Source organism: Xyrauchen texanus, chromosome 24 (assembly GCF_025860055.1).
Source record: "Xyrauchen texanus isolate HMW12.3.18 chromosome 24, RBS_HiC_50CHRs, whole genome shotgun sequence".
Classification (NCBI taxonomy): Eukaryota; Metazoa; Chordata; class Actinopteri; order Cypriniformes; family Catostomidae; genus Xyrauchen; species Xyrauchen texanus.
This window is the reverse complement of record NC_068299.1, coordinates 21,744,830-21,772,198: the sequence shown is the minus strand read 5'-3', so window position 1 is coordinate 21,772,198 and position 27,369 is coordinate 21,744,830. Positions and strand designations below refer to the sequence as shown.

Here is a 27,369-nt window from a genome sequence, read left to right as displayed (position 1 = left end):
GATTTTGATGCATGAACCATAAATAGTTTGAGATATTTTCTTCAAAGCATGCAATTTTTATCTGGAAATAGACAAACATTTCCAATTTTTTCACATTAGCCTCATACCATATATTTTCAAATCATTAACCAACTATGAGTGACAAAACCATTGGTGATGTTACAAGTAATGAGTTCAACTTTACACAAATGAACAATGTGGCAACTACCAATGGGAATGCAAAAATAGTACAGTTCATATGGTCCACCACCTGATCCATTTGGGTACAGCAGTCAAGTAGGAAGGTCTGCTTGCACCCATGTGTACGGTGACTTGGCGACCTTTAATCGCGGCCAGTGTGAACACCCCTTTAACGTTGCCAAACTTAATTTTGTGTTTGTGGGAGAGCTTGTGGTTTCATAGGTGTAATCAGATCGGTGTGATCTAGTTAAATGCTGATCATATGTCCTTGCAATATTATTAATCATGTATTTGAATTGTGTACATGTTTGTGAGGTGCCTGAAGGTGAATGGTACGGCTGTAATTAAATAACATCTGTTAGTCATCAGTGCTTAGTATTTCAGTTGCGGCTGCCGAAATAGTTTCCTGGTAACTGGTGCAATCCAAAATATTTTTTTTTTTGTTAGAAAATGTTACATAACTTGTTTACAGAACTCACATGTGGATTTCATTGTATTCACAAATTGCAAGGTCGTGTCCTAGCATACACATTTTTATTATTCTTAGTGCCACTGAAAGGACCAGTGTGATTTTGAACTGTAACAAAAAACAATGTTCTTCATACCACTGAACCCTAACAGGAAGTGTGATTGAACAATGATATGATAATATCAGTGCCAGACTAAGGTGCTTTATCAAATACTACTAATACAGTAAGCCTAGAAATGCCAAAAGAGCATCTTGATTAACAAAGAATGCCAAGGTTACTATCATGCTTACAAAAAGACTTAAATATTTAAGTTCTGAGTAAAGATCATAAGATAATAAATAATAATAGTTCTAAGACAAGGACAATAGTCAATCTCACCTCAACATGGATGAACAGCATTAGCTTCAGTGAACAGCACAATAGGGGTAGAGCAAATATTGGCACCCTTGGTAAATATGTGCAAAGAAATCTGTGACAAAAAATCTGCATTGTTTATCCTTTTGATCTTTCATTTAAAAAAATAATTAAACTTGAATTGAAGTAACGCAATTGAAAATATCTCATTAATAAATATTGTTCTCCAAAACGCTTTGGCCATAGTTATTGGCACCCTTTTATTAATACTTTTTACAACTCCGAGTCTTTTCTAAAAATGCCTAATGAGGTTGTAGAACACTTGGCAAGGGATCAGAGACCATCCGTCCATACAGAATCTCTACAGATCCTTCAAATTCAGAGGTCCATGTTGGTGAACTCTCCTTTTCAGTTCACGCCACAAATTTTCTATGGGGTTGAGGTTTATCTGTTGGTATTTGATACAGTCAGTGATGCCATGTATCTGAACAAGATGTCCAGGACCTCTGGCAGAAAAACAACCTCACAACATTCAAGATGCTGCACCACATTTAACCGTGGGCATTGGGTACTTCATCTCTGGTGTTTGCTGCCAAAAAGCTTTTTTTGTTTTGTTTCATCTGACCATAGAACCCGGTTGCATTTGAAGTTCCTGTAGTGTCTGGAAAACTGAAGACGCTTGAGTTTGTTGTTAGATGAGAGCAGAGGATTTTTTTTTCTTGAACTTGTAGGTGATGTCTGATTTTTTTTTTTTCCTGACTTAACTAATTTCTGCAATTCTCCAGCTGTGATCCTTGGAGATTCTTTGGCCACTTGAACTATCCTACTCACTGTGCGTGGAGAAAATATAGACACATGTCCTTTTCCAGGACAATTATTAACATATTCAGTTCACTTCTGATGTTAGAAATGTGTATTTTCAATGCTTTGGCTATTTTCTTATAGTCACTTCATATTTTGTGAAGCTCAACAACCTTTTGCCGCACATCAGAACTATATTCTTTAGTCTAACCCACTGTGATTTATGATAAGGGGAATTTGGCCTGTGTGTTACCTCATATTTATACCCCTGTGAAACAGGAAGTCATTGCTGAACAATTTCATGTTCCTTGTCACCCAGGTGCACTAAAAATGTGAAATATGAATGGGAAAATACTTCAGAGATATTTTACTCATGAGAATTTTTAAATTGTGGCCAATGTGTTTTGGAGAAAAGTGTTTATTTAATAATGAGATATTTCCCCCATTTCAATTGTTTTACTTCAATTACAGGTTAGAGGAAACATCTCTCTTTTTAACTATTGCATTGTTTTTGAAGACATATTGGTCCTCTTGACCAGTGCAGCAATTTTGTTGAAAATTGCCCAAATTCCTAATCTATAGATTTGCTTCTAACCCATGACTTTTTTTTTCTTTGTAATTCTCATTCTCAATTCTACCTCTCAACTGAGAATGCACCCTCTAATAATTAGTTCTAAAGTTTATTTGACAGGAAAGTGAAACATTTTGTGTGTGTGTTGATTGGCATGCATTTTACCATACTGTAGATACCGGTAGTTAAATGTGCTTTACCATAGAGCACAGCCCTCTGTGTATTATATTAAACATAACCTCTAGTGTGTATTTGGTAAACCCCACGTTGAAAGGGTGCCTTATGACTAGGCCTCATACACTGTATAATATGTGTCCATGTAAATGTTTTTTAAAAATATACTTTTAGTACACAAAGCTGTGTTGTGTGTTAAGTCTTTCTTTTGTTGGTGCAAACTTGATGATACTGGTAGTACAAATATTTTCTTTCCTTTAACATTACACACAGGGTATGTAAGCCAAATGAATATAATATAGTTGTGTATTATTGATGCCAAATGTAAGACTTCTATTCCAGACTCCTCTTTTCATGTTGGAATTCCACCAAACAGAGCTACATGAGCTAAATTTTGTTCTTCGTAAACAGTGCAGTCTCATAATTGCTACCAGCATGCTATTTTAGTCTGCGATCCTGAAAAAGAAATTTAAGTGGCGTACAGTGCAAAAAAATAAAAAGGAGGATTTTCTTACTCCCTTCCACGCCGTCATTTTGCATCATTCGAGTGTATCTCGCCCTCAGGTGGTCTGAAGCATTAGCAGACCAGCAAACGTGTTATCTTGTGGGTTGCGCTCTAGCGTTCCCAGCATCAATTCTAGTTGGAGTTCCTCTCCTGGATCCAGCTGCAGGATGCAGACACGTGTAGTGGGTGCACTCAATTTTCTCTGGGTCTGCCTCAAGGTGGCAGTTACATCTCCACCTTTCTTTAATTGGACCAGAGATGGGCCCGGTCCAAAGTCCAGTGTCACCACAAAGAGGTACACACCAGAAGTTGGAGCACGAAATGTGCCTGTTTGGGGCAAGTATGTTTGTCCATGATTCAGAATCACACTATCGAAAATGACAGCACCAGAGACATTAGCACCATCTGTACTGCTGGCCAAGAACATGACTGGACTATCTGGGAGTTGATGAAGCACTGTTTGGAATCAAATGACAATGGTTGACAAAAGTCAAATAACAAAGCCTAATCAAAACAAGAATGCTGACAGAAAGGAAAAAATGGGCCATGAGAGTACTGTTGCAGATGCTGTTCACTGGGGTGCTCTTGCCATAACAATCAAACCTTTAATATGTAAGCTTTGTGCACATTTCTTATTTACTCAGTACTGATATAGTAATGTTTACTATGTTGATTAAGCAAATTATTATTTCTTTAAATATTTTTAAAAACCAAACATAATTTTTTGTATTATTATTATTTTGAAATTATGATTTTTACATTCATATATTTTTTCCAATATTTCTATCCTGCAAATATAATAGATTCAATTTAATAATTCAAAATTAGAGACTAATTGTTTTCTCGTTGGGATATTTTTTGGGTAACTGTGTGAACATAAGCATTACATTCCTGTTTTGTGTTTATACAAACAGTAAAAAAAATAAAAATAAGCAATTATTTAAAATTAAATTATTTGAAATTATTGTAAAATTCAATGTTAAAATACATTTTAAATAAATAAAAAATAACGAACAAAATACAGGGTTTGTAATGCAATAAAATCTGAGAATCAATTTAGGGTGTGAATACTTCTGCAAAATAATGAATGTTGTAAACAGTATAATTAAATAATAATAATTAAATTCTTACCTGCTGACTCAAGTGATGCATCCCTCTTCCTGCGGAAACGATCATGTTCCACTGGTGGGATTCCTCTTTTGTTCGGTCTCTTTTTTTGTTGCTTTGCTTCCTTTTTCTTCATTAAAGCTGAGAATGTATCCAAGTCTACAGAACTGTTATTGAAAATATTGTTAAAAACAACTAGATGGGCCTCGAGGTTTTTCCGCAAAGTAGCAACCTCAGTCTCCAGTTTGACCGCTATACCACCAGCTGTAGTAGTTTTAGTGGAGTTGCTGCAAGAACGACAAAGATGGTCCTCAAGCCGTCGGATGTAAGTTCCAAGCTCTTCTACTTTTTTATCTAAAGTCCAGAAGTCATTGTCTGAGTATTCCGGATGTTCCTCAGACAGGTCAAATCTCTGATCCCCACGTCTCCTTTTGATGCCCACCGAGTCCCAGTCTGCAAGCACTGAGGGCTCATCGGCTGCGGTCACCTGAGGGGTACCTGAGTTCAACATTGAGATCAAGCTGAGGCTGTGTCCATTGACCTTCTCTTGCACATTCCTGATGCTTTCCCTCAATGCTGGTATAGAGTAATGTCTCTGGTCCTCCTGAGACCACTCCATGAATTCCAGAACCTCTTCTTCAAGCAAAATCTCCAGTAACTCTGAGTGACGAATGGCATCCTGCAGCAAAGTGTTGAAAATGCTACCTAGGTGCTGGATCTTTTCGACCTTGGCCCTGTCCTTTTCCTGGAGGGTTTCAATGTCCTGCTGCCTGCCCAGGAGAGAGGCCTGGAGCTGGGTCAAATTGTGCTGCATCATTCTGCTCTTTTCCTGTTCAAAGGCCAGGGACGTCTTGACATTGAGTAGCCCTTGTTTCAGATCTTCCATGGATGAAATCCAAGCACCATCGTCCCGATTGCCTAACATCTCCTCTGCCTCACCCTCTTGAGATAACCTGTTTTCATTCACTATCAAGTTAGCTACAGCTTGTTCTAACAATGCCACAGATGTTATGAGAGCCACACAGTCACAATTCCCACCTGCTGAACTTATATTCTCGTAATACTGTGTAAAAAGATAGTCAACATCTGTCTCCATTTCCTGCAGATTCTGCTTGAGTTCACTGACGTTACTGCTCATCTCATTAATACGGTCCAGCACTACTACTTTGGCTGCCTCCACTTCCAAACCGGTCTCCATAAACTGAACCTGGCTTTTGTGGCCAGTCTGGACTATTTTCACTTCCAGATCGCTCCATCTACTCTGGAGGTCCTTGATGTTGTCAGTCACTTGTTCTTGGCCTTCAGTCAAAGCACTGAGTCTCACTGTGTTGTTGATGACTTTGTTGTCCAGATGGGTGATGGTCTCCCAGACAGCTGTGCTCTCGTGAGGCTGACTTTGTGTTGGACTAGTTCTCTTTTCAGGCCAGATCCTCTGGAGTTCCTCATCCAGCCTCTCTTGCTCCTGCTTCACTTCAGATATTGATGAGTTCAGATAGTGGAGATTTACCTAAATAAGATTCAAACATTTATTTATCCTTAAGTTACACAACAAAATGGTTATGCGTGTGGGTCATTGACAAATAAGATACTCCAAGGTAACAAAATGCTTTAAATGTTTTTCAAAAATATATGAAAGAAACCCCATGTCCATGTTGGTTTACATTCATGTATGTTTTGAAAAAAATGTATTGCATTATCTACAAAATAATAATGATAATAATAATAATATAAATTTTAATGACTTCAAAAATGTCAAGTGGTGTAACCATCAAGAACAAGGAGTTACTGTAAATACTTTCCTTACACATTGAATACACATGTATACACAGCTTAATAATTAATTTAAAAAAAAGTTTTCATATGTATTCTTCAAGGGAAAAAAACATAAACAATTAATTTAATATTTGTTAATAAAAATATTTTTTTTTTTACAAATTTCATGAATTTGTGAGTCACAAATATCAAGAAGTCTTCTTACTCCATTTGACCTGAAAAAAATGTGCCTTTTCATAAAAATGTAAAAATGTTGTTTTAATCCTTAAGGGTCTTAAAGGGGTCAACTGTTTTATTAATAAATAAATATTTACAATAAAAACAAGTTTTATATATATATATATATATATATATATATATATATATATATATATATATATACAAAATTTGCATCATGTGATTGAAGAAAAGATTCTTTTGATCTTCCTTACTAAAACAAGGATGCACATATATCTGCAAAAATAATCAGACCTGTAGCATCTTTTGGTTACGTTTGATTTTGAGGTCCATTTCAATCTTGAAGTTCGTCAGGTTGTAAAGCAGCATGTTTTTCTGTGCATGGAGCCTCCCTTCTATCTCATTGTGGTGGTTGTGAAACTGAGCTTTCACCTCCTCCAACTTCTGTAAGCTATCCCTCAACTCTTCCTCAACAGCCTCCTGATGACTGTGCTCCTCTCTGTCAACCTCCAGAGGTTCACTGACTCTCCCCTGCCTTTGATTATGTTGGAGTTGAGCCATGTCTCGCTGCAAGCCCTGCACGTCCTGAAAGAGGCGTTCCAGGGTTAGATTGAAATTCTCCAGCACAGGTTGCAGCTGAGACATCACAACCTCTTTCAAGATTGGCAGGAGCCCATGGTTAAGGTAAGATGTCTCAGCAAGAAGGATGCTTTCATTAACAGCATAGGGATCTGCAACAAACATGGACATTAAAAAACTATGCATGCTAGAGGCCTTAACAGTGAACCTTCACCTATACTTTGGAAACAAACAGAATGTTTCTATGAATTGCTTTGTGGAATGTTGAAATGTGAGAAAGTCACTGCATTTGCCTTTGAAAGGATTACACTGATAACATTTAGTTTATTTTTTTAGTTTGTTCCTTATTAGTCTCAATTCCGGCAATAACATTGGTTTTTGCCAAAAATACTAATTTTGTTTTATTGTCATTCTTGGATCAAATACTACCCATTGTGCTGTTTTCCTGTTTTACTTACTGTGTAGCTCACGAGGAAACAGTGATATCATGTCGGAAAGATTTATATCTCCATTTCCAGTTCAGGTCAAGCCATTCATCTGACTTTTGACCCTTCTAACTGACCCGTCAACAGCCTAGAGTCTTTCACATCCTCTACAAGTGTGTGTGTGTGTGTGTGTGTGTGGTCCACTTATAAAAATCTATTTAGCATTTTTCTAAATTAATTCCCTTTTTTAAACTGCAAATTATATTATCACACTTAACACTTGAAAATGTAAAATAAAAATTCCAATTTCAGAATTTCTCAGTACTTGGTATGTGCCCCTTTTCCTTTAAATTAGATTTTCAATGTGAACTCAGACTTTTTGGACCCCACTGTATATATATGAGCTGCCCTGCTGATAATCTAACAATGTAGAGGTCATGTGCTTTCAAAATGGTGTCTGATAAAAGCTTCAAAATGTATTGTCATCCTGTTTTTCTCATGTTCTAAAGTGTAGTATAGATAACTGAGTAGTGGTTTATCACACTGACAACATTGTTTTTACTAGTTTAACAACATTTCACAAAAATGGGTCCTTACATTAAGATTAGGATTCTGTCTGTATCTGAACTTCTCGTATTGTGTTATTCCTATAGACCATTACATCGTGCTAATGAATATACAATGTATAGAGGGACTTTTATTCTTTTTTCCCACAGAAAGAGAGGATATTCTGAGTATGAAATTGTAATGGGACAGTGAGCAAGAGTTGTCACCGCAGAGGAATGAAAGTTTTCCCCCACTTTTCAGCATTATCTAAATCCGGCATTATCTGGCTAGATGGATGTAAGTGTGACCATCTATAAACAAGACTGGCAGAATAATACCCCCATAATATCTCAACCAATGGAAGTGTCTATGGTAAGCAAGTTTCTGGGTGGAATACAAAGTCATGTTATATGAGATGATTGGATTTCATTACTGTTTGTTTATACAAAAGTAGAAAAAAAAAAAACTTATTACAGAAGCAAAACCTTTTAGAGGATATCTGTCAAAGTCTTGACTGTGATGGTGGTCATGGCCAGCATTAGGGCTGTGCTGCTCATAGTCATTGCTGGGCTCCATTGCAGTTTTATTCTCTACATCGGGTTGATGAGCTTCATACAGTGGACTGCCAAACATTTGGAAGTCATTCTGCTCTCTGTTCAGATTCTCTAGCTGCCGAGTCAGCTTGTTATATCCTGGAGAGAGGACACATGACACTGATTTGAAGTCAAAATATAGAAAAGCACAACAGCAGTGCTGGGACTTATGACTCTTACTATTTCTGCACAATATAGATATGAAAAAATAGTAAGATTAGTATGGTAATATGACATTTTGCCAATATATCAACTGATAGTAGTTCCGCCATCAGATAGTTCTCTTTGTTCGCTGCATGAATGTTTCTTTGACCTGTGCATTTGAATCTCAGGAAGGTCATTAAGGTGTGGTGAGTGTCATAGTGGAATAATCAGCAGCATGGGAATATTCAGGTTTGTCTCCATAGCCTTTGTTTGTGTCCCAACAACAAGCTCAAAGGATTGCTTTTGGAGCGTTGGATTGCATTGCCTCCTCTGGAACGTGTGTGTGCTCCAGTGCATGTGTGTATTTAACAAAGCCCATTTTTGTTTTGACTATGCTTGGGCTGAAAATTGGTCACACACGTTCACACCCTGTGTGGGCTTGCCCCATGTCTTTACAAAGCACATGCACCCTTTTCCGTCCACCCATGTGGGGCAATAGCATTCCCAGAGCAAATAAATATTTGCACAAAAGCACTTTGTAATTTCCTTAGTTTGTTTTACGCAGGGGTTTCAGTGGTCCAGGCAAGTAGAACTGAAGTGCCATGGGACGTCAGCCAGTCACTGGTAAGCAAATGGCCAAGACTAAGTTTAAATGGACCACCACATGAAAAGATTTCAGATCAATCCATATTCTTGGTGCTGCATGTGCCTCTGAGTAAAGAAAATGAGTAGACCCCATTTGTCTGATATAAATGTAATAAATAAGGTAGGATTGACTGCTACATTGTGAATATATTGTGAAATTTGCTCTATTGAACAACGGCCTCTAGCCATTACTATTTTAACAATCTAGAATGGCTTTGAGTGCCTTATTGCTTTTATTAAATAGTTAATACATACTAAAAATAGTAAGGATGCAAATGTAAATAAAAAAATCATAAAGCCAATTCATTAGGTGCCAGCATTCCACTAGAACAGTGTTTCCCAAACCTGGTCCTGGTGTAGCCCCAAGACTGCACATTTTAGACTTATTTGACACACCCAATTCTGCTCATGGAGCCTCTACTAATGAGCTAATGAGTTGAATCCGGTGTGTTAAATAAGAGAGACAAGCAAAATGTGCAGTGTTGGGGGTACTCCAGGACCAGGATTGGGGAACACTGCACTAGAAGATATAGTCCCTGACATGTAAACTTGCGTTAATGTTAATAGTTGGACACATTAGCTGAACAGGTATTTTTAGTCATAGCTATTACTATATCGCTAGCATGGCTAGAACGTTGTATTGATGAATCAGCATCTTGAACCAGAACTATTCATTTATAATAGAGTGATTGGAATAACAGGTTACAAAAATATCAATTGATAAATAGAGACAATACATTTTATTTATTGATTTTTAGAACACACCTCTGATTGTGGCTTTATGCTCTCCTGTATGAGGTCTCCCTGTCATGGTAGAGTCTTCAGAGTCAGAGACATGGCCATCTGGGACTGACATAGCATAAAGAAAATAGAGAGAGAATGTGAATTTTATTGGTTTAGTGGCCCCTATTTTCACCACCCCGTGCCCCCACCAAGTGCCTCTCTGGAGATCAAAATAATTTTACACACATCTGGTCCAATTAAGTCACTCAAAGTGGACTAAAACCTTTAATGATGCTACTAGTATGGAACGATAAGTCAATGTCAAATTAAAGTGTCAAAAACTTCAAACTTCACAGAAACTGTGATCCTGGTGCAAAAGTAAAGCACTTTATTCTGACATTGCAAACACCTTGTGTTCTCGGTACCAATTTCACCTTAAGCTCTTTTGTATAACATTATTGTATAAGCTCATCAATACCTGTCTCCTCACAGTTCTTCCCACTGTGCCCAGGGCAGCATCGCCATAGAAGTGCAGTAAAGATTTTCTGCCTTTCTCGGTACACTGGGCGAGTGGATAGCTTGTACCTGCATTATGAAACACAAAGTGAAACTTTTCACATACTACATTTGTTTGTAAAGAAGGCAACACAGTGTATGGCAGTTAAAGGAGATGTATGTCATATTTATGTATGTTATAATACTATTCTACCAGAACCAAGTAAGCCATTTTTATGCTGACCATACTCGACCAGCCCGATAGAGCAGCATTGGTTCAACCATTGGTGTGAATTTGGGATGGGACTATCTGTTTGTTCAGCCAATGGCAGATTTGGGGAATGTTTGGGAAATCTTTTAAAAAAAAAAAAAAAAAAGGCATTATTTTTTCAATTCCATTTGATGCTAGTGGCGCAAAAATGATTTACGTTATGATGTATTTGTTTCACTCACATGAGCAGCTGGCAGTCTGGAGAGCCATTAGGACAGGGACTCTGGGACTTCATAGTGTACGTTTCCATTCCAAAGGATACTGCCACAGTAACAGCACGCTTGTGAACAAATGCACACCAATTCCTGGAAGAGACCATGAAAGTATGTCAGCCACACAGCCTAATAAGTGTACTCTACAGTTAAGAAACATAGGAATTATCCAGTTAGGTCAAGTCTAGAGGTTCATTGCAGGTGCAGTATACTTAGCAGTAATGCAGATCTTTTTGTGTGCTTGTGTTTATCAAGATCTTTTCTCCAAGTTCTCAGGGATGAGGCTTAAGATGTTCCATTGTCCAGAGGGAGATATCAAACCATCAATGACATATAAAGCCCTGTAATGTATTGTTTGGAATGTATCCATGCTTATCTATATTAGTTCGATGAATCTGTGGCTGGATGTATTCCTCAAATTTCTTGGAATAAAAGTAATTTACTGTTAAATTCAGAGTAAATATACTTGGATGCTTGCAGCAGTGCTATACATCAGTTAGGCTTTTCACAATTAAATTGTTAACCATTGTAAGTGATTTTGTGTCCGTAAGACTTTGAAACTTAACAGCATGTGAAAGTTTCTACAACTATATTGAGGCAAGCATTGATGCAGATTATTATAAGTTTTCTGTTGCTAAACAACTTGCTAACATAACATTGATTCACACTGTATATATTTAGCACTGCAATTCTGGGTTTTCACAGTCACATAAAAATAATTAGCATGTTTATGAGGTTGCATTTAGCTACTTTAATACTCCACTGGCGGTTAGGTTTGGGGGTTTAGTTCTTCACTGTATTACACAATTTACAATTAATAATGTTGCATAATTTATAACTTACAACAACTTGCTACACAACTCTCTTTTGGCACCCCCTGTGAACATTTCACCCATAAACTGGAGCTCACACATGCCCATACATTCAAAAAACTTCCCACTTTGGCCACTGGGAAACATACATTATTATTATTGGTTTTCTATTGCTGAACAACTTGCTAACACTGCATTGATTCACACTGTATCCCTTTAGCACTGCAATGCTGAGTTACTTTCATAACCCAGGGTTAAAGGTGTCCTTAACCTGAGTTTTAAAAGACATAAGCACAGGGTTTAGCATAATGTGAAAATCACTGTGTAGTTCTTAGTTACAAGAACTACTACTAGTGTTTATGTGTTGTATTGTTTTTAATTATTAGGAAAGTTTTTTCATTTATGCCATTACATTGTGTCAACTATATCCACCTTTATTTGGCAAATATTGTTCTTTCAAACCAGAAACCAAAGAATAGGTCTCTTGGTGCCAACAGCAATAAAGCAATGATAATGGTGCTGACTGCATGGCAGAAACCCTGGCATCAATCAGAATGGTAGTAAGGTAGATGAAAATGTACAATGTATTCCACTGGCTTACAATCCCGTAAACCAGTGTTTTTAACTGGTGGGATGGGACTCGTGACCCAAAAATGGCTAGCAGTTTGGTTCTGATAGGGTTGCAGACAGGTGGTAAAAACAATTGTACATGCAAATAATAAAAACCTAACTATACAATCATATAATGCAGTTTTAACTGCTAATTGGTAGACACTAGGTATCCCATATTGGCAAGTTAAATTAGACACATGCTTACCAATATGATCACATGTTTCTACTAAATGTTACTGTAACATTAAATTGACCCTATTCTGCCAGGCTACTGACAAATTACATCTCCCATCAGACATGTTTGCATCAATTTGAATGTGTTTACCTTTTCCTTTGGCACGAGACATGGGTTCTGGTCCCGCATGGAAACCAGGAAATAATCGCTGTCACGTAACAATAATGAGCATCATTCTAAGGTTGCATTTTCACTCTAAATGCATGAATACTCCACTGACAGTTAGGTTGGGGTCTGGGGGCTTAGTTCTTCACTGTATTACATAATTTACAGCTAGTAATGTTGCATAATTCATAACTTAAAACAACTCGCTTTTGTCACGCCCTGTGGATATTTCATGATAAACTAGAGCTCACACATTCCACACACACAAAAACACTTCCCACTTTGGCCACTGGGGAACATATATTTTCGGTCAATACTGACTGATTTTAGCGAAAAAAATGTTGACCTACTGTCGCCAAATTCACAGTGCCAACACTGGGAAGGTTTCATGACCCTCCTCCTTGAAAACCAAAAAACTATGCAAGGTAACAGAAAATATGTCCAAGTCTACATTAAATACAGGTTATGGGTTTGGTATTGTACTGGGTCACCTCATGATGCCCAATGTAAAATCTGGATCCTGATGCAGCACTTTTTGAAAACCACTGCCATGAACAAGCCCCCTTACTCTACCTTTTTGAACTGGACAGGCCAAAACCGCTAGTTCCTGCACCAACCTGTTGCAAACACATATCCTATTGCCCAATTAGGAGATAAACAAATTGAAAGGTCACTAAAACCACAAAAGTTAAGAAGAGGTACCATACGATACATACACTAAAATAGCACTAACATTTCATTGCATGCAGCTGTGAGGTCATTTTCCTGTGATCACAACAGAATTGATGATGATGGTGGACTTCAGTCAATTTGATATCATTAGGTTTGAACGAGGATCAACCTTTGACAAGTCTTTGTTACTGATTATGAGTTAAACGTTTACACTGACCTGAGATCAGACGTTTGATGGAGTTTAAGGGTGGACAGATGTATTTGGAGAAGGGGTATTTAGGAACATCAGCCTGCAATTGGTTGTTTTTAGTTGGCCAACCCTCTAGATGTATGACTCATTACCCATGAGTAAAACAAGTAAAAACCTCTCGCCATCACCCTCTGCCAAATCCTTCACATCTACTGCCAAGTCTTAAATTGTTTTGGGTGTAATTGTTCAGTCTTAGGTCAAGGGTTACTGCATTCTGTATGAGAAACTCTGTATTTGTCTCTACATAAATCAAACATGAATATAGGCCAGATAAAGGTCAATTCGCCTGGTACTTTGATTTTTTGATTCTGGTTTGACTCAAAACTCAAGACACATCTACAATCTACAGCAGATCCATTTGGCTGACTAAAGTTGTGCTTCAGTTATAAATCAAATCAAAACAAAACAAAACAAAAAGAGATACTTGTTATGTCATTGGCTGATCATTGACTGGAAAACATGGAGAAATGTAAGCACATAACCGCGCTATTTAAGGACAATTAGTAATACCTGATGCATTTCAGATGTTTAAACAAGGAAACCTGAAGCATGACTTGTTCTGCAGTGAACCGTGTGAACTGAGGGTATTTTTAAGGTATAAACAGAGTTTCCAGGGCTCTTAATTAAACACAAGTGTATGACACAAAATAATTGGATATCATACACAGTTCTCTTAGATGAACAGTTTTATCAACCACAGTGGTTCTGTCCAAAGAGAATAAACAATGTGACAAAAAGCAACTCTAACACATTTTCAATATACAAAGTGCCTCATAACATGGTAAATCATGCAAGTGACCATTACAGGCCAAGAACAACATTTCTTGTACAACACAACAAGACTCCCAGTTATGGACACACATCAAAAACAGACTGAAACTGTAACGTATATCGAAACACATTTGTCTTTTTGCCTGGAGTTAATAAAAGCTGTATTTGAGGCATTACATGGCTGCTCCCCTGATATTACGTTTGCCTTGCTCACTAAGCTGACTGTAATGTGCCTGCTGATTAATAGGATCTGATGGTAAAGGGATTAAAGATCTCAAGACACATTGGAATAAATACGTAGATAAAGCATGTGAATCATTATAGTTTACAAGCCTGTGATTTTGCTTCATTCTGGGGCAGACTGGGATTAAAAGATTAAAGGATGCTGTACAACTGTCTTCCTTCTTGTTGCCTCCTCTGGCATATGTTATCATCTGTAACCCCTGGTGTACACCAGCCCCCTTCCCCCAATCTGCAGACTCAAAACTTGCTTTATGTCACTTCCTGCAATCAAGTTCTATGGATGGACATCTCTGTAAATACAATGCTTTTCTGTAGATTAGTCTGCTCCTGCTTTGGCTCCTCATAGGAAGGAAGTGTCTGAAATGTTCTCCCTCGCACAAGCTTCCCTCATCCTAGGATCCTTACCCAACAAAGATACCCACGGATTTGCACAGATGCAGACTGACATGACATCTAACCGGTTTCCACTGATCCAGTGTCATTTTCCAGAGAGTGGAGTAAAAGCCATAAAATATTATGGGGGAAACATGTTCAATCCGGTCCAAAGGTTTGAGACCACATTAAAAATCTATGATTCAAAATTGTATTTAAACTTGGAAATAAACAGAACACTTTAGTATGTTGAAAACGGTAAGAAATGATAAATGTTATGACTTGAAATGAATGCAAGATTTTTGCAATTCTACACTATTTGTACAGTATGTCACTAATAATATGAGTAAATTTGTGACATTGCCCATTAAAGTCCTTTCTAAATAAATAAAAGGCCAGATTTTCTTGCTTTCATTGAAGCACACAAGATGCTCTTTGGAGGATTCTCAAATCATGCTGTATAACATGGGTTATCTGGTTTGCACAGACTTTGGGACTCAATGCTGTAATTAAAGTAAAATAAGATATACCAAATACTAAGGAATACTAACTTTTCATTCAAATTAAACTCCAGACTCTTTTATTTTCAGGTTTGGAATGCAGAAGTAAACTTAGGAGGTACATGGGAGACCATGGCAGTTATTTTTGCATTCCTATTTGGTCCAACAGCAAAAGAAAATATCCACTATTACGTTTCCATGACTTTCCAAAAGACAGGAAAATAATTCGAGAGATAACGGTGAGAAGAGAGAAAGGTGCTAAATTTATGGTCACTCCCTCAGCATCAGTATTTGAAACTCCATTGCAGTAGGTTTGGTTATTTTAATTTTGCAAGCATTACACATTTCAATTAAATGGAATTTCTTAAATCTTAAAATAGGCTCAAATGTATTTTTCATGCATTCAATATACATACATATATATATATATATATATATATATATATATATATATATATATATATATATATATATATTATACATTTATTGAAAATCAATATTTATTTTTTTATCAAGCTTTAAGATGCTAAAATGAGCCACAAATGTGTCTGTGAAATGGGTCCATTAGAAAAATGCACAACAGAAGCATTTCACTTGAGGTCTCAGACTTTGGGGCCCCCCAGTATACTGTCCTGTTACAAATCAAATAGTTTTGAAAAAAACTATTTTGAGGTTATTTTCAGTGAAACTGTGTCCTACTGTCTGACTTAAGGCTGAATATAAATAGAGGATTTTGTTTTTCTTTGGTTCTTGTAGTCTTCTCCTTTCACTTAATACAACAGCTCTAATAGATAAATCTATGTCATGTTTTTGATTAGTCCAAGAAATATAGCACATTGTATATAAGCTAGTGTAGTGTGAGTTTATAAAGAATTGAGCACAAAAGGAAAGGCTTTATTGTGGTTGGTCGAGACTCAGAAAATAAACTGCATGCAAAATGTAAAAATCCTTTAAAGCCTGGAAGATAGAGCTGCAGCCTCCTGAAGCAGAGCCAGAGTGAAAGCAGATTAACTGAAACTAAAGCAGAATCTATGAGATAGAATTTGAAACATGGCAACAGTGCACATGGAATGGAGAAATGTCCACCACTGGAATGAAATCAGGGGTGTTGGATGACTGAAAGGATGTGTGGCTTGACAATTTGGCTTTCGCAAAACAAGGCTTAATTTCATGAGTATGCGGAATTTGTTTTTACATTGGATTTGTTTTGATATTCTCACAGATGTTTTTGCTCAGACAAGACAGCGTGACATGTCCCTTAAAACTACACTATTTGACTTTTGGCCCTCTAGTGGTTAAAAAATAAAACTGCATGCATCTTACGGAAGAACATTATTTTGGTTGTGCTTTAGCTCTGCTCCTTTGTGCACATGCATGGTGTTCGAGGCACTGGCGTACACATGAATACAGGACATCTTATCAGAGCGAATGGACAATTAAACAACGAAAGAAAGGAAAAGACAGATATCCGAAAACATGCCATTGGAGCAAGTAAGTGCTATATCTTATGCTGTTGTTTTGACTTATTGGAAACACTGATACTTTGAAATAAATGACGTTACAAAAGTTAGGCAACCTCTGTTAACATTAGACATAATGATTGCTAGTCTGATAAGGTCAAACGTTGTAAAGTTTTTACAACTGCAGGATATTCTGGCCAAATAGGCCATGGTAGTTACTAATTTATAGATTGTCATTTTTACCAACCAGTGGTCAACATCATTTCAAGGCTCACATGTCCTTGCCAAGCCTAGGAGTGAAGGAATTATTTATATTTCTTGTTGATTTTGCTCTGTTCAGGGTTTCTTTGTTATTACAACCGATGATTCCCCAGAGGTTTGCCATTTTTAATGATCCATGGTCAATTTTTCTCATTCGTTGTGACAACAAACTTTCAGCCTCATGCTACTCCTCCACCATACACACGATACAGTAGCTGAAGCGTATTGTCGCTCTGTACGGATATGACGTCAACACGCACAGGTGAATGACTTATGTATGCAATTTCCCATGAAATCTGTCCCGACAGCTCTTAAATATAAGTCGTTATTATAGGTGTATCAAAGTGTATTTGTAAGTGTATGGTTTGGAAGAGGGCTTTGTGTTGCATTTTCTCATTAATAACATTTTGTTATTTTTTAAGCAAAAAAAACCACAGTGTACATAGTGTAGCTTCAATTAAAATTTCTATTAAAAAATATTTTAAACCCTTGTTATTTATTTTCCATAATGGTACAAAAATGTCCCTTCATTACACTGATCCATTAAATTTTCCTCCAAAATCTGTGGAACTATTCCCCATCCACAGGTATCCCCCATCTCAACATCACTTTTTTCCTGATCCTGACCACATCACATTCAGGGCCTAATGCTCACTATTGAGTTCACTTAATCAAGCCTCAACCAGATGTTTTTGCTTAATCATGAGGACAACAGTTTAAAATAATAACATTTTAATAATAACCTTTCTGTAAGGGGCCAATCTCTAGGGAAGGTTATTATCAAAGATTTAAGCCTGCTGCTGAGCAATTTTGGGTGCAATGTATGTATTTGGGTTGAGGTAATGAGAGACCCAGTCACATGGCTCTCATGCATTGATTAAACTGAGGCTGATCTCAAAGTGCAGGAAACATTCAGCTCCTATGTGTTCCAGGTAATTAGGATGAATTACTATGGATTAGCCAGAGCTAAGAGAAAACATATGGGCACTCCTGACACTTTGAGGAGATGTGGGATCAGAGGTGATGTAAACAATTTCTTCAACAACATGGGTACTTCTAAATGCTTGCTCAAACTCATTTCCTATGTTTAGTTTCCACATCAACTAAACAGTGATTTCAAAAGAGATGGAGGAGATAAGAAACTTGAGGAGGTCAGGCAAGAGGGGTTTGAGCTGATGAGAGGAACCCTGCTTAAAGTTCCCCTCAGCTAAAACCTCATATTTGTGTGTGTGAATCAAATGAAGCAAGGATGATGAATTAATCCCAGACTCACTTGTAAAACTAAAAGGTTCACTTAACCTAAAATAACAATTCCGTCCAACTCATAAAACCTATTTCTTCCATGGATTGGAATACAATAGAGGATGTTAGGCTGAATGTTAGCATCAGTTCGCTTTTACAGTATGGAAAAAAGACAAGAAACGAAAGTGAACTAATGCTTTCAGTCTCTAACATTTTTCCTTTTGTGTTCAACAGATGCAAGAAAGTAATTCTGGTTTGGAACAACATAGTAAGTAGTCAATGACAACAGACTTTTCATGTATGGGTAAAATATCCCTTAACTGAATTCAGTCATTTTAGAGTAGGAGGAATTGCAACCCTCACCCAGTGCGTGGTAAAGAGCCCTTGGTCCCAGTTTCAGCCGATGGATCCACTGCTCCCTCTGGCACATCTGAAGAGGGATATCCATGGCTCGTAACTTGGTGTCCATTACTGAGGGGATATTGAGGAGCTCCATAGACTTCAGGTCTCTGCTGTGCTCCAAACCCTACCAAGGGAACTCCATGTGCCCATCCTCCACCGTGCGACATGTCCTTCAGGTCTTCTTCATCCTCCACCTCCGGGTCCCTGGCTCTGACCTCACAGCGTGCTGCAAGAAGCAGTCCCTGGATTAATACTGCCAACCTCAACACCACCATGTCTGAAAACACAAAGGAATTGCCACAAAGCACAAGTCCAACACAGGGTTACAAGTTGTTTTAAAGCTGTTGCTCTGTGTTGCCGTATAGAAACTCTCCACCCCCCCATCTCGCAAATGATCCTCTCCTTCCCTCCCTCATCCTGTCAGTCAGTCCACTCGCTTAATTTCCCCATCTTTAACTCTCCCCTCCTTCCTCTTGATGGTTTCAAAGACCTCCAACAATCCTCGGAAATGAAGCCCCCCACCCACATCCAGCTTACTCCCAATGGAAATGTCATATAATCTGGAACAATGAGCCTGGTCAGCTCTCAGGCTTACAAGCTCAAAGCTGCTGGACATTCTCTTTGAACACAAAGAACACACATACGCACTTGTCTGCACAGCCAGTGAGGAAGTGGACAATTTTTCTTGGCTGGTTACTAGGATTTTTATGCTCTTATCACCTCTCAATACTCCTGTCTCCACTCTTGACTAAGAATCTCCGGAAAAGAATGTTAAAGTTGAATGTGTGAGTTTTAAATGTGTATTACAACAAGATAAAAGGGCAATGGTTTTTATGAACATTCTAAGGCAAACACCTCTGAATCGTCACAGTCCTTGATCTTTTTCTACTTCTCTCCCACATAGAAGAAAGCCCTCCATTTGCAGTAGTATGTGGGAAAATGTGGACTGATGACATTTGCTGTTCAGTCAAAGGAAGAATCAGTGTTGTAGTTGAAACAGTATGGTTTCCATGCTGACCATACTTAAAGTAGTTATGGAAAAACACATGTTTTAGTGGTTTTGTATGAACATATTAGATCTAGGTTTCTATCTAGAGCCAACACATTCTCACACCCCAACTCGTCACATACGGACGCACATTCTCACCCCAACTCGTCACATACGGACGCTCGGGCAGGACCCCTTGGCGTCACTTATTGACGCGCTGGGTGTACCTTTGGCGTCATTTTACGACGCGTCCGGTTTTGAAACATCAAAAAAAACAGTTGGAGGGCCATTGTAGCCTATTCCTTTTTATTTTTATTTATTGCAGTCTCGACTCTCGACCCATTCGCGGCGTGAGCTTAGGCCTACCCAAGACGCGCTACAACGCTCCGGTTCAGAGCTATATAGAATGGCGTCATTTTACAACGCGTCCGGGTTTTTAAACATCAAAAAACAGTTGGAGGGCCATTGTAGCCTATTCCTTTTTATTTTTATTTATTGCAGTCTCGACTCTCGACCCATTCGCGGCGTGAGCTTACCCAAGACGTGAAATTTCAACGCTACAACGCTCCGGTTCAGAGATAGCTACATAGAAGTATATCGGACTACCCTGCGCGTTGAAAAATGACGCCAAAGGTATACCCGGCGCGTCAATATGTGACGAAACTGCCCGAGCGTCCGTATGTGACGAGTTGGGGTGAGAACGTGTTGCTAGAGCTCAATACCAAGGGTTAAGGGAATTACTGTAAATTTAGCAAAACCTCCATGTGGGGACATTTTGGGACGTCCTCGTTTGGAAAAAATATCCATATATAATTGCGTTTATTAATATATATTTTTTTTTTATTGTATGTTTAGATAGCCAAGTAAACAGACTATTAGAGATGCCAAGGGACTATGGAGATGCGCAAGGATGTTGTTACTCAGGTTTTCCTCAGTGTTACCATTAGATGGCAGCAGTATGACACAAAGTGAGAGCATGTACATGTCCATAGATTCCATTGAAATATTGCTTACCTTTCAAATAGGAATGCATATGCGCTGGGTAAACAAATGTTTGTAAATGTAAGATTACCATAAGTGTTTCAGTCATATTGTAATGGGTTGAAAACAATCACATATTTTTCACATAAATACACTACCCAAAACTCAAATCATCTAACTGCTGCCTTGTAGAGTTTAAGCTGCCTATTGACCACAACCGAGGCAGCTCCCTTGTTACTAGGGCTGGGTATCGATCCAGATTTCTAGATTCGATATGGTTTCGATTCATACAGGTACATTTCAGTTATACTGTAATGTCCATTTTGCTTACATATGAAATTTACATTTTATAGAAATTTTGTTTTATCACTAGTTTTTCATTATTTTGGTCACATTTCTGTTTTTTTATTCCATAAATTTATATGATTTCTTGAAATGGCATAATTAAATTGCATACATATATTTTGGTTACATTGTGGCAGCGGGGGCGTGGTCAAGCGTCAATCCTGAGAGAGAGAAAGTGGTAAGGGTGCTTACACCTCAGCTAAATTATGTCTAACACCAGTCTCTAATTCCAGTGAGCACCGGTAGAGTGGCATATAAATGGACCGCCAGAGAGAGAGAAAGAGAACAACAGGAGTGACTGGCCGTGAATAAATGTTTATTGTGAAGTTGAAGCATTTATATTTAAATGTATAGTGTAACTGGATTCATGGAAAGGAGGAGGTGAGAACTAACTTGAAGATAATAGTTTTAATATAAAACTGAACCAAAAGACACAAACACACACATATGACGGACAGCTGCCCTCAAACGCTCTCTCTCTCTGTTGCACCTTTATCCTTCTCGGAGGCTTGATTAGCCTGATAAGGGGCCGGGTGTGTAGAATCACGACCCGGCCCCGTCACATGTTTATTGTTTACATGCATGATTTATGCTATTTTGAAGAATAAGCACTAAAATGGTACTGCCTCTTTAAGAATAGCAGCAGTTCAGTAAGGATCTGACAGTTTCAGTTGAGCACATATTAACAGGAGTTAACCACATAGGCCAAGATGTGTGATAAGAACTATTTTTTTTTTTAATAAAAAATGTATCAACAACTGACTGTAAAGAACAGAAAGGGTATTAAAAGAGACATCATTCAATGCCAAATGGATTGATTGGATCTTGTATTTGGACACTTAACACAAAACGTGTCAAAACAAACTTTTACTCCCAACTTCTTCACCACTATACTACTCAATCACTTGTGAGTGAGAGCTAAAAATTTACCAGCCAGTAGCTTATCACATATTTAGTCGCATGAAGCAAAATGTTGTTGCATTTGCGAAAGATTGTTTTTGGTATTTACAAATTGGTGTAAAGATTGTTCACAAGAAGATGGTGGCGTATCTGAAAATCAATATTTGTACCAAGTCCTACTTGCTACCCACTCAGTCAATAAGTGATTTAATATGAAGGCACCTGAAAGTAACCGGTTTCAGATTGCCTTCCTCCCATCACGTTTGATTATCTAAAACAAATTCAAGTGAGCTGTAGCAATAACCAAGTGCACTTTTAATGACTGCAATGCCTATTTCTTAATATAAATAGAATCATAAGCAGAAAAACAAAAAATATATATTTATTAACTAATTTACTGCTTTCAACTGCTCCATCAGAAGCCATTTTCATTCATTCAGCCAACCTTCAAACTGCTTGCACAGGATTGTAGGATATCACAGGTAGTGAATGACACATCTTTGCCTTCACAAATTGGCCAGATGGAGGCATCTTGATATACAGGATGTTATGGAAACACTGGATTCGGACATGCCTTGATGGCTTCTTACCTTCATGCATCATTTTCAGGTTTTAGATACAGCCATAGTCATATAACAGCAGCAATAGCTATTGTCCATGGAAAATGTTATAGGTGATAGCACACTTGGAGACAAGGCATGGAACTGAATAATGGCATCCTTGAAATCTCTTAGGCTTTAATGTTTTCTTCTCTCACTAAGCTGGCGACAAGTTAAAGGCATGCTTCCAAACTCAGCGAGTCTTTGTAACAAGCTTCTTTTGTTCCAGCTCACACCAGTTATGAGACATTGAACCTCTGATCCAGCAGAACTCAAACACACCTCTGGCTCTTCTCCCTGCTGGAGAGAGTAGGAGTGATCAGTTGTGGCCTACCTCTATATTAATCTTTACTTTTGGAATTTTAGAGTTTATGCAAACAGGAAGTTATTGATATGCTTTGCAGAATATGCCAAATAAACACCAAAATCATCCTTTGTTTTTTGACCTTCTTGTTTCTGTTCTAACTGCTTCAGATTCAAAGGCCAAATTCACTGAATATTAGCAGCATTTCACATGTTGTATTGTACTACTATCATGGTTAGTCTCTCAGAGGAAGTGCTCTAAATTGCCAGTGCTTTTGTTTTACTGAATTATAACAATGTCCTCACACGCCGAGCAATTAAAGATAAGGCTCTATTGCACAGGCCTGACTGCAGATTGATTTGGCTATTTACCAAATAGATAAATGTATAAACATAAAATATTGGTTTGAGTGGAAATAAATTTTTATCAAACTTGTAGATTATCTTAAAGCCAAGAAAAGTAGTCCATTACAACTATTTGGGTGTGATTTGATTACGACGTAATCAGTGAACATATTTTAACATTTTGTAATCAGATTACAGTTACAGATTTTAAGGTAATTACTTTTTACAAGTAATTAAATTTCTGTGACAGCAGAAGGATGAGCAAAAATGAATAAGGAGGAAATATAAACATTATTTTTTATTTGTTAAGCAGAAAACAAAACATTTCTGTGAAAAGTGTTTATGAAAGTAACATGTAGATGTAAAGTAATTAGTAATGTGATTACGTTTCAAATATATAATGTGAATGGGAAGGCAAGTACCCTACATTTCTACATTTCAGTGAACAACCAGAAAGCTTTTATGTTAGCTAATGCATTTTGATGTACAAATGAGAATTTCGGGTAGTGAACTATCTTTCATTCAACGTGTTTAAAGCAAGAGCTGCATACTTCTGAAGTGCATAGAGAACTGAAAGGCATAGAAAAAGTGTTTTCTCACAGTTAAGTCCTCACCATTGGACAAATTCCTTAGACCCACATTCTATGCAAAATCCTTTTTGTTGCCTGGCAACACAGACAATGCAAGCAATGGTTTATCAAAGTCACTAACAGGCTCTGTTTGGGAAACTCTTTAGCTGCCAAGTTTTTAAAGAGAGGCTTGAAAAAAGACCTGGCTTGAAAATGCAGCAATTCAACCATAACAACGAATATGTACTATACACACACATCATAATAAAAGTTAAAAGTTCCAAAACAGTGCTTTGGCTGTACCATGGTATAGTAATGTCTTCAGATGGTAATACTAATCTAATGTACATTGATATACACTGGCAGCCAAAAGTTTGGAATAATGTACAGATTTTGCTGTTTCGGAAGAAAATTGGTATTTAAATTTTAAATGGCATTCAACTGATCACAAAGTATAGTCAGGATATTACTGATGTAAAAAAAAAAAACAGCACCATCACTATTTGAAAAAAGTAATTTTTGATCAAATCTAGACAGGCCCCATTTCCAGCAGCCATCACTCCAACACCTTATCCTTAAGTAATCATGATAAATTGCTAATTTGGTACCAGAAAATCACTTAAATCAAGTTTAATATAATACCATTATTATATCAAAAAAGTTATTTGGTTCATTAAATGAAGCTTAACATCATGTTTGTGTTGGAGTTGCCACTGACATGTCTTAAGGTCAATATTAGGTCAAAAATAGCAAAAAAGAAACTCTCTCCAGAAACTTTTCTAGAAACTCATCAGTCAATCATTGTTTTGAAAAATGAAGGCTATACAATGCTTGAAATTGTCAAAAATCTGAATATTTCATACCAAGATGTACACCTCTGTGTGTACAGTCTTCAAAGACAAAGGACAACTGGCTATAACAAGGTTAGAAAGACATGTGGAAGGTCAGATGTTCAACTAAACAACAGGATAAGTACATCAGAGACTCTAGTTTGAGAAAAAGACATCTCACATGTCCTCAGCTGACAGCTTCATTGAATTCTACCTGCTCAACACCAGTTTCATGTACAACAGTAAAGAGAAGACCGGTGTAAAGGCCTTATGGGAAGAATTGAAAAGAAAAAGCCACTTTTAAAACAGAAAAACAAAAAGAAAAGGTTAGAGTGGGCGAAGAAACACAGACATTGGACAACAGATAATTGGAAAAGAGTGTTATGGATCTTATCCCCATTGAGATTTTGTGGGATCAGCTAGACTGTAAGGTACATGAGAAGTGCCCAACAAGCCAGCCACATCTAAGGCAAGTGCTACTGGAAGTGTTGGGTGAAATGTGAAATGTGTCACCTGAGTATCTGGACAAACTGAGAGCTAGAATGCCAAGAATCTGCAAAGCTGTCATTGTTTCACATGGAGGATTTTTTGACGAGTAGTTTAAGAAGTTCTGAACATCTTTTTCAACTTTTAATAGTAATTTTTCATGTTATGAATGTCCTGATTATATATTGTGTTTCGTTGAATTCCACTTTAGTGAATAAAAGTTCCAATTTCTTTCCATAAGAGGAAAATCTGTACATTATTCCAAACATTTGGTCACCAGTGTATATCCAAGGTGCTACTACACTCACATACCATGATATTTACATGGTACTCTAATGTGCCCCAAAGTACATCATAATATCAGTTTCACAAAAGCATGGTAATACCATGGTACGTTTTGTGCAACCTGGTCTCATATAATTCTGTTAATATCGCTTCATTTTCATATGCATTACAACAGCAACTACATTTACAAGATTCTTTGAGCTTGATGAGTCCTGAAGGGCATGAGAGAGAGAGAGAGAGAGAGAGAGAGAGAGAGAGAGAGAGAGAGAGAGAGAGAGAGAAATGCCAGCTTGTCAGAGAATGCAGAGACAGGACCCAGGATTTGAAGACATAAAAGAAAAACTAGATGAACTGGCACTGGACAGCAAACATGAGGAGACTAAAATAGGGAGAGAAATCAAATGGGTTAACAGGGAACAGGTGAGGCAAACAAACTAATAATAAGCAAACAAGGAGGCAGGATATGACAGAAGACAGAGAGAAACACAGCAATGCAGATACACAACAAAGCCACATGCTCTCACTAGACAAAACACCCAAATGGCAAGAGCACACATCGCCAAGACAATAAGGCAATATACACCCATGTCAACCGACAAACAAGATGAGAGAATGCATAGAAAGGACAACGCTGAGCATGCAACAGGTGACAAAAACGAGACAGGACACCTGTGCGAGAGTGCTGCCACACACAAACCCGAAATCTCAGACTGAAGTGACTGAACCTCAGCACAACGTAAAGACAGCTCGTGAACCGGGCGTACCAAGGTGCACCAGTGTTCACAAGAAACAGACATAAACTATTGATGTGGGAGCATGCTGTCATGTTGACATAAGCACGATACACCCACATCAATAACAGACAGACATGGAGCATGAGTGTCCGGATCACAACACAGACTGAAACCGAACCAGACAGGAAGTCAGGACCCAGAAACCATACTCCAGACATGAGCAAGACAGACCAAAAGGTGTACGGCAGAGAATACAACCAAAACCATGCGCTCACACAATGACAGACAACGAAACACAAGACAGACATGGGACTATGATGCCATGGTCCTGTCAGACAAAAACCTAATCTGACAGAATGACAGGACCGTGACACCAGATAACTAAAAAAACATCAGCAGAAATGTGACTATGAACATAGAAAACATTTGGGGAAAAAACAAGTGACTTTCAAAATAAACCTCTCAGGAATAAACCTTTAGTCTGGTTTCATATTTCAACATTACATTAATAGTAAATCCTTTTATGTGTAGTCAATAAAACTCTCCATCACTGGGTGTGGAACATTTTAGCTTTTAGACATAAAAGGCCTTTTTGTCAGCTGATGAATTCCATTAAATTAGTGCGGAGCAAAAATAAGAGAGAGTCCACCCACAAACAACAGTTCTGTCAGCAACTGAACTGCATAACAGCATTTTTAGCAGTCTTAATGGTATAAACAAGAAGGTAAGTTTCTGCTTTTATGCCTGCATTAATAATGACTTACAACTATTGCATTTATACTGTCATGAATCAGAAATAAGTTATCCGTGTTAACTTTTTTCTTGTGCTTAAAATCACTGGATGTTAATTCATAGGCCCATTTGAGCACTCCTATTTGAACTTAACTGTCAATATAAAGGCATTAATAAACAGATGAATCCGTTGAACCCCCAAAACAACCATCATACGAAAAAAGGTTTTGTCAGGTAACCTAAAAATTTGCTCCATAAAGTAACATCTATATAAGTGTAATTCAAGTCAAAAATATTATTTAATATCAAGGGATCAAGGTTTTGCAGGTCAGAAATGTCCAATCAGACAGGGCAAAAAGTATCTTTCTCCATGGAAAATTACAATATACAATATTGCAAAATGTTGCATTGTACTTAAATTTAAAGTTCCTGCATTTCATTCCATTTAAAGTTCCTGAATTTAATTCCATACATCCAGAAAGTATTCACAGTGCTTCACTTTTACCACATTTTGTTATGTTATAGCCTTATTCCAAAATGGATTAAATTAATTATTTTCCTCAAAATTCTACAAACAATACAACATAATG

The 27,369-nt window shown here is 37.6% G+C and overlaps 1 protein-coding gene across 4 annotated transcripts in view; it reads right to left on the bottom strand.

The window, feature by feature from the left end:
* LOC127617413 (multimerin-2-like) overlaps positions 1 to 18,997 on the bottom strand; it is a 31,056-nt gene extending 12,059 nt beyond the window's left edge. For 2 of the 4 annotated variants that reach the window (XM_052089374.1, XM_052089373.1), the window contains exons 1-7: positions 18,644 to 18,997; positions 10,716 to 10,838; positions 10,246 to 10,352; positions 9,810 to 9,893; positions 8,148 to 8,354; positions 6,407 to 6,843; positions 4,187 to 5,669 (exon numbers count right to left, since the gene is read on the bottom strand). In XM_052089374.1, the coding sequence (XP_051945334.1) occupies positions 4,187 to 5,669; positions 6,407 to 6,843; positions 8,148 to 8,354; positions 9,810 to 9,893; positions 10,246 to 10,352; positions 10,716 to 10,838; positions 18,644 to 18,957 (2,755 nt within the window). In that variant the 5' untranslated portion in view covers positions 18,958 to 18,997. Of the gene's footprint in view, positions 1 to 3,065; positions 3,512 to 4,186; positions 5,670 to 6,406; positions 6,844 to 8,147; positions 8,355 to 9,809; positions 9,894 to 10,245; positions 10,353 to 10,506; positions 10,617 to 10,715; positions 10,839 to 18,643 lie in introns of those variants that run through there. The other 2 variants (XM_052089372.1, XM_052089375.1) reach the window with 2 other exon arrangements.
* Positions 18,998 to 27,369: the final 8,372 nt, after the last annotated feature.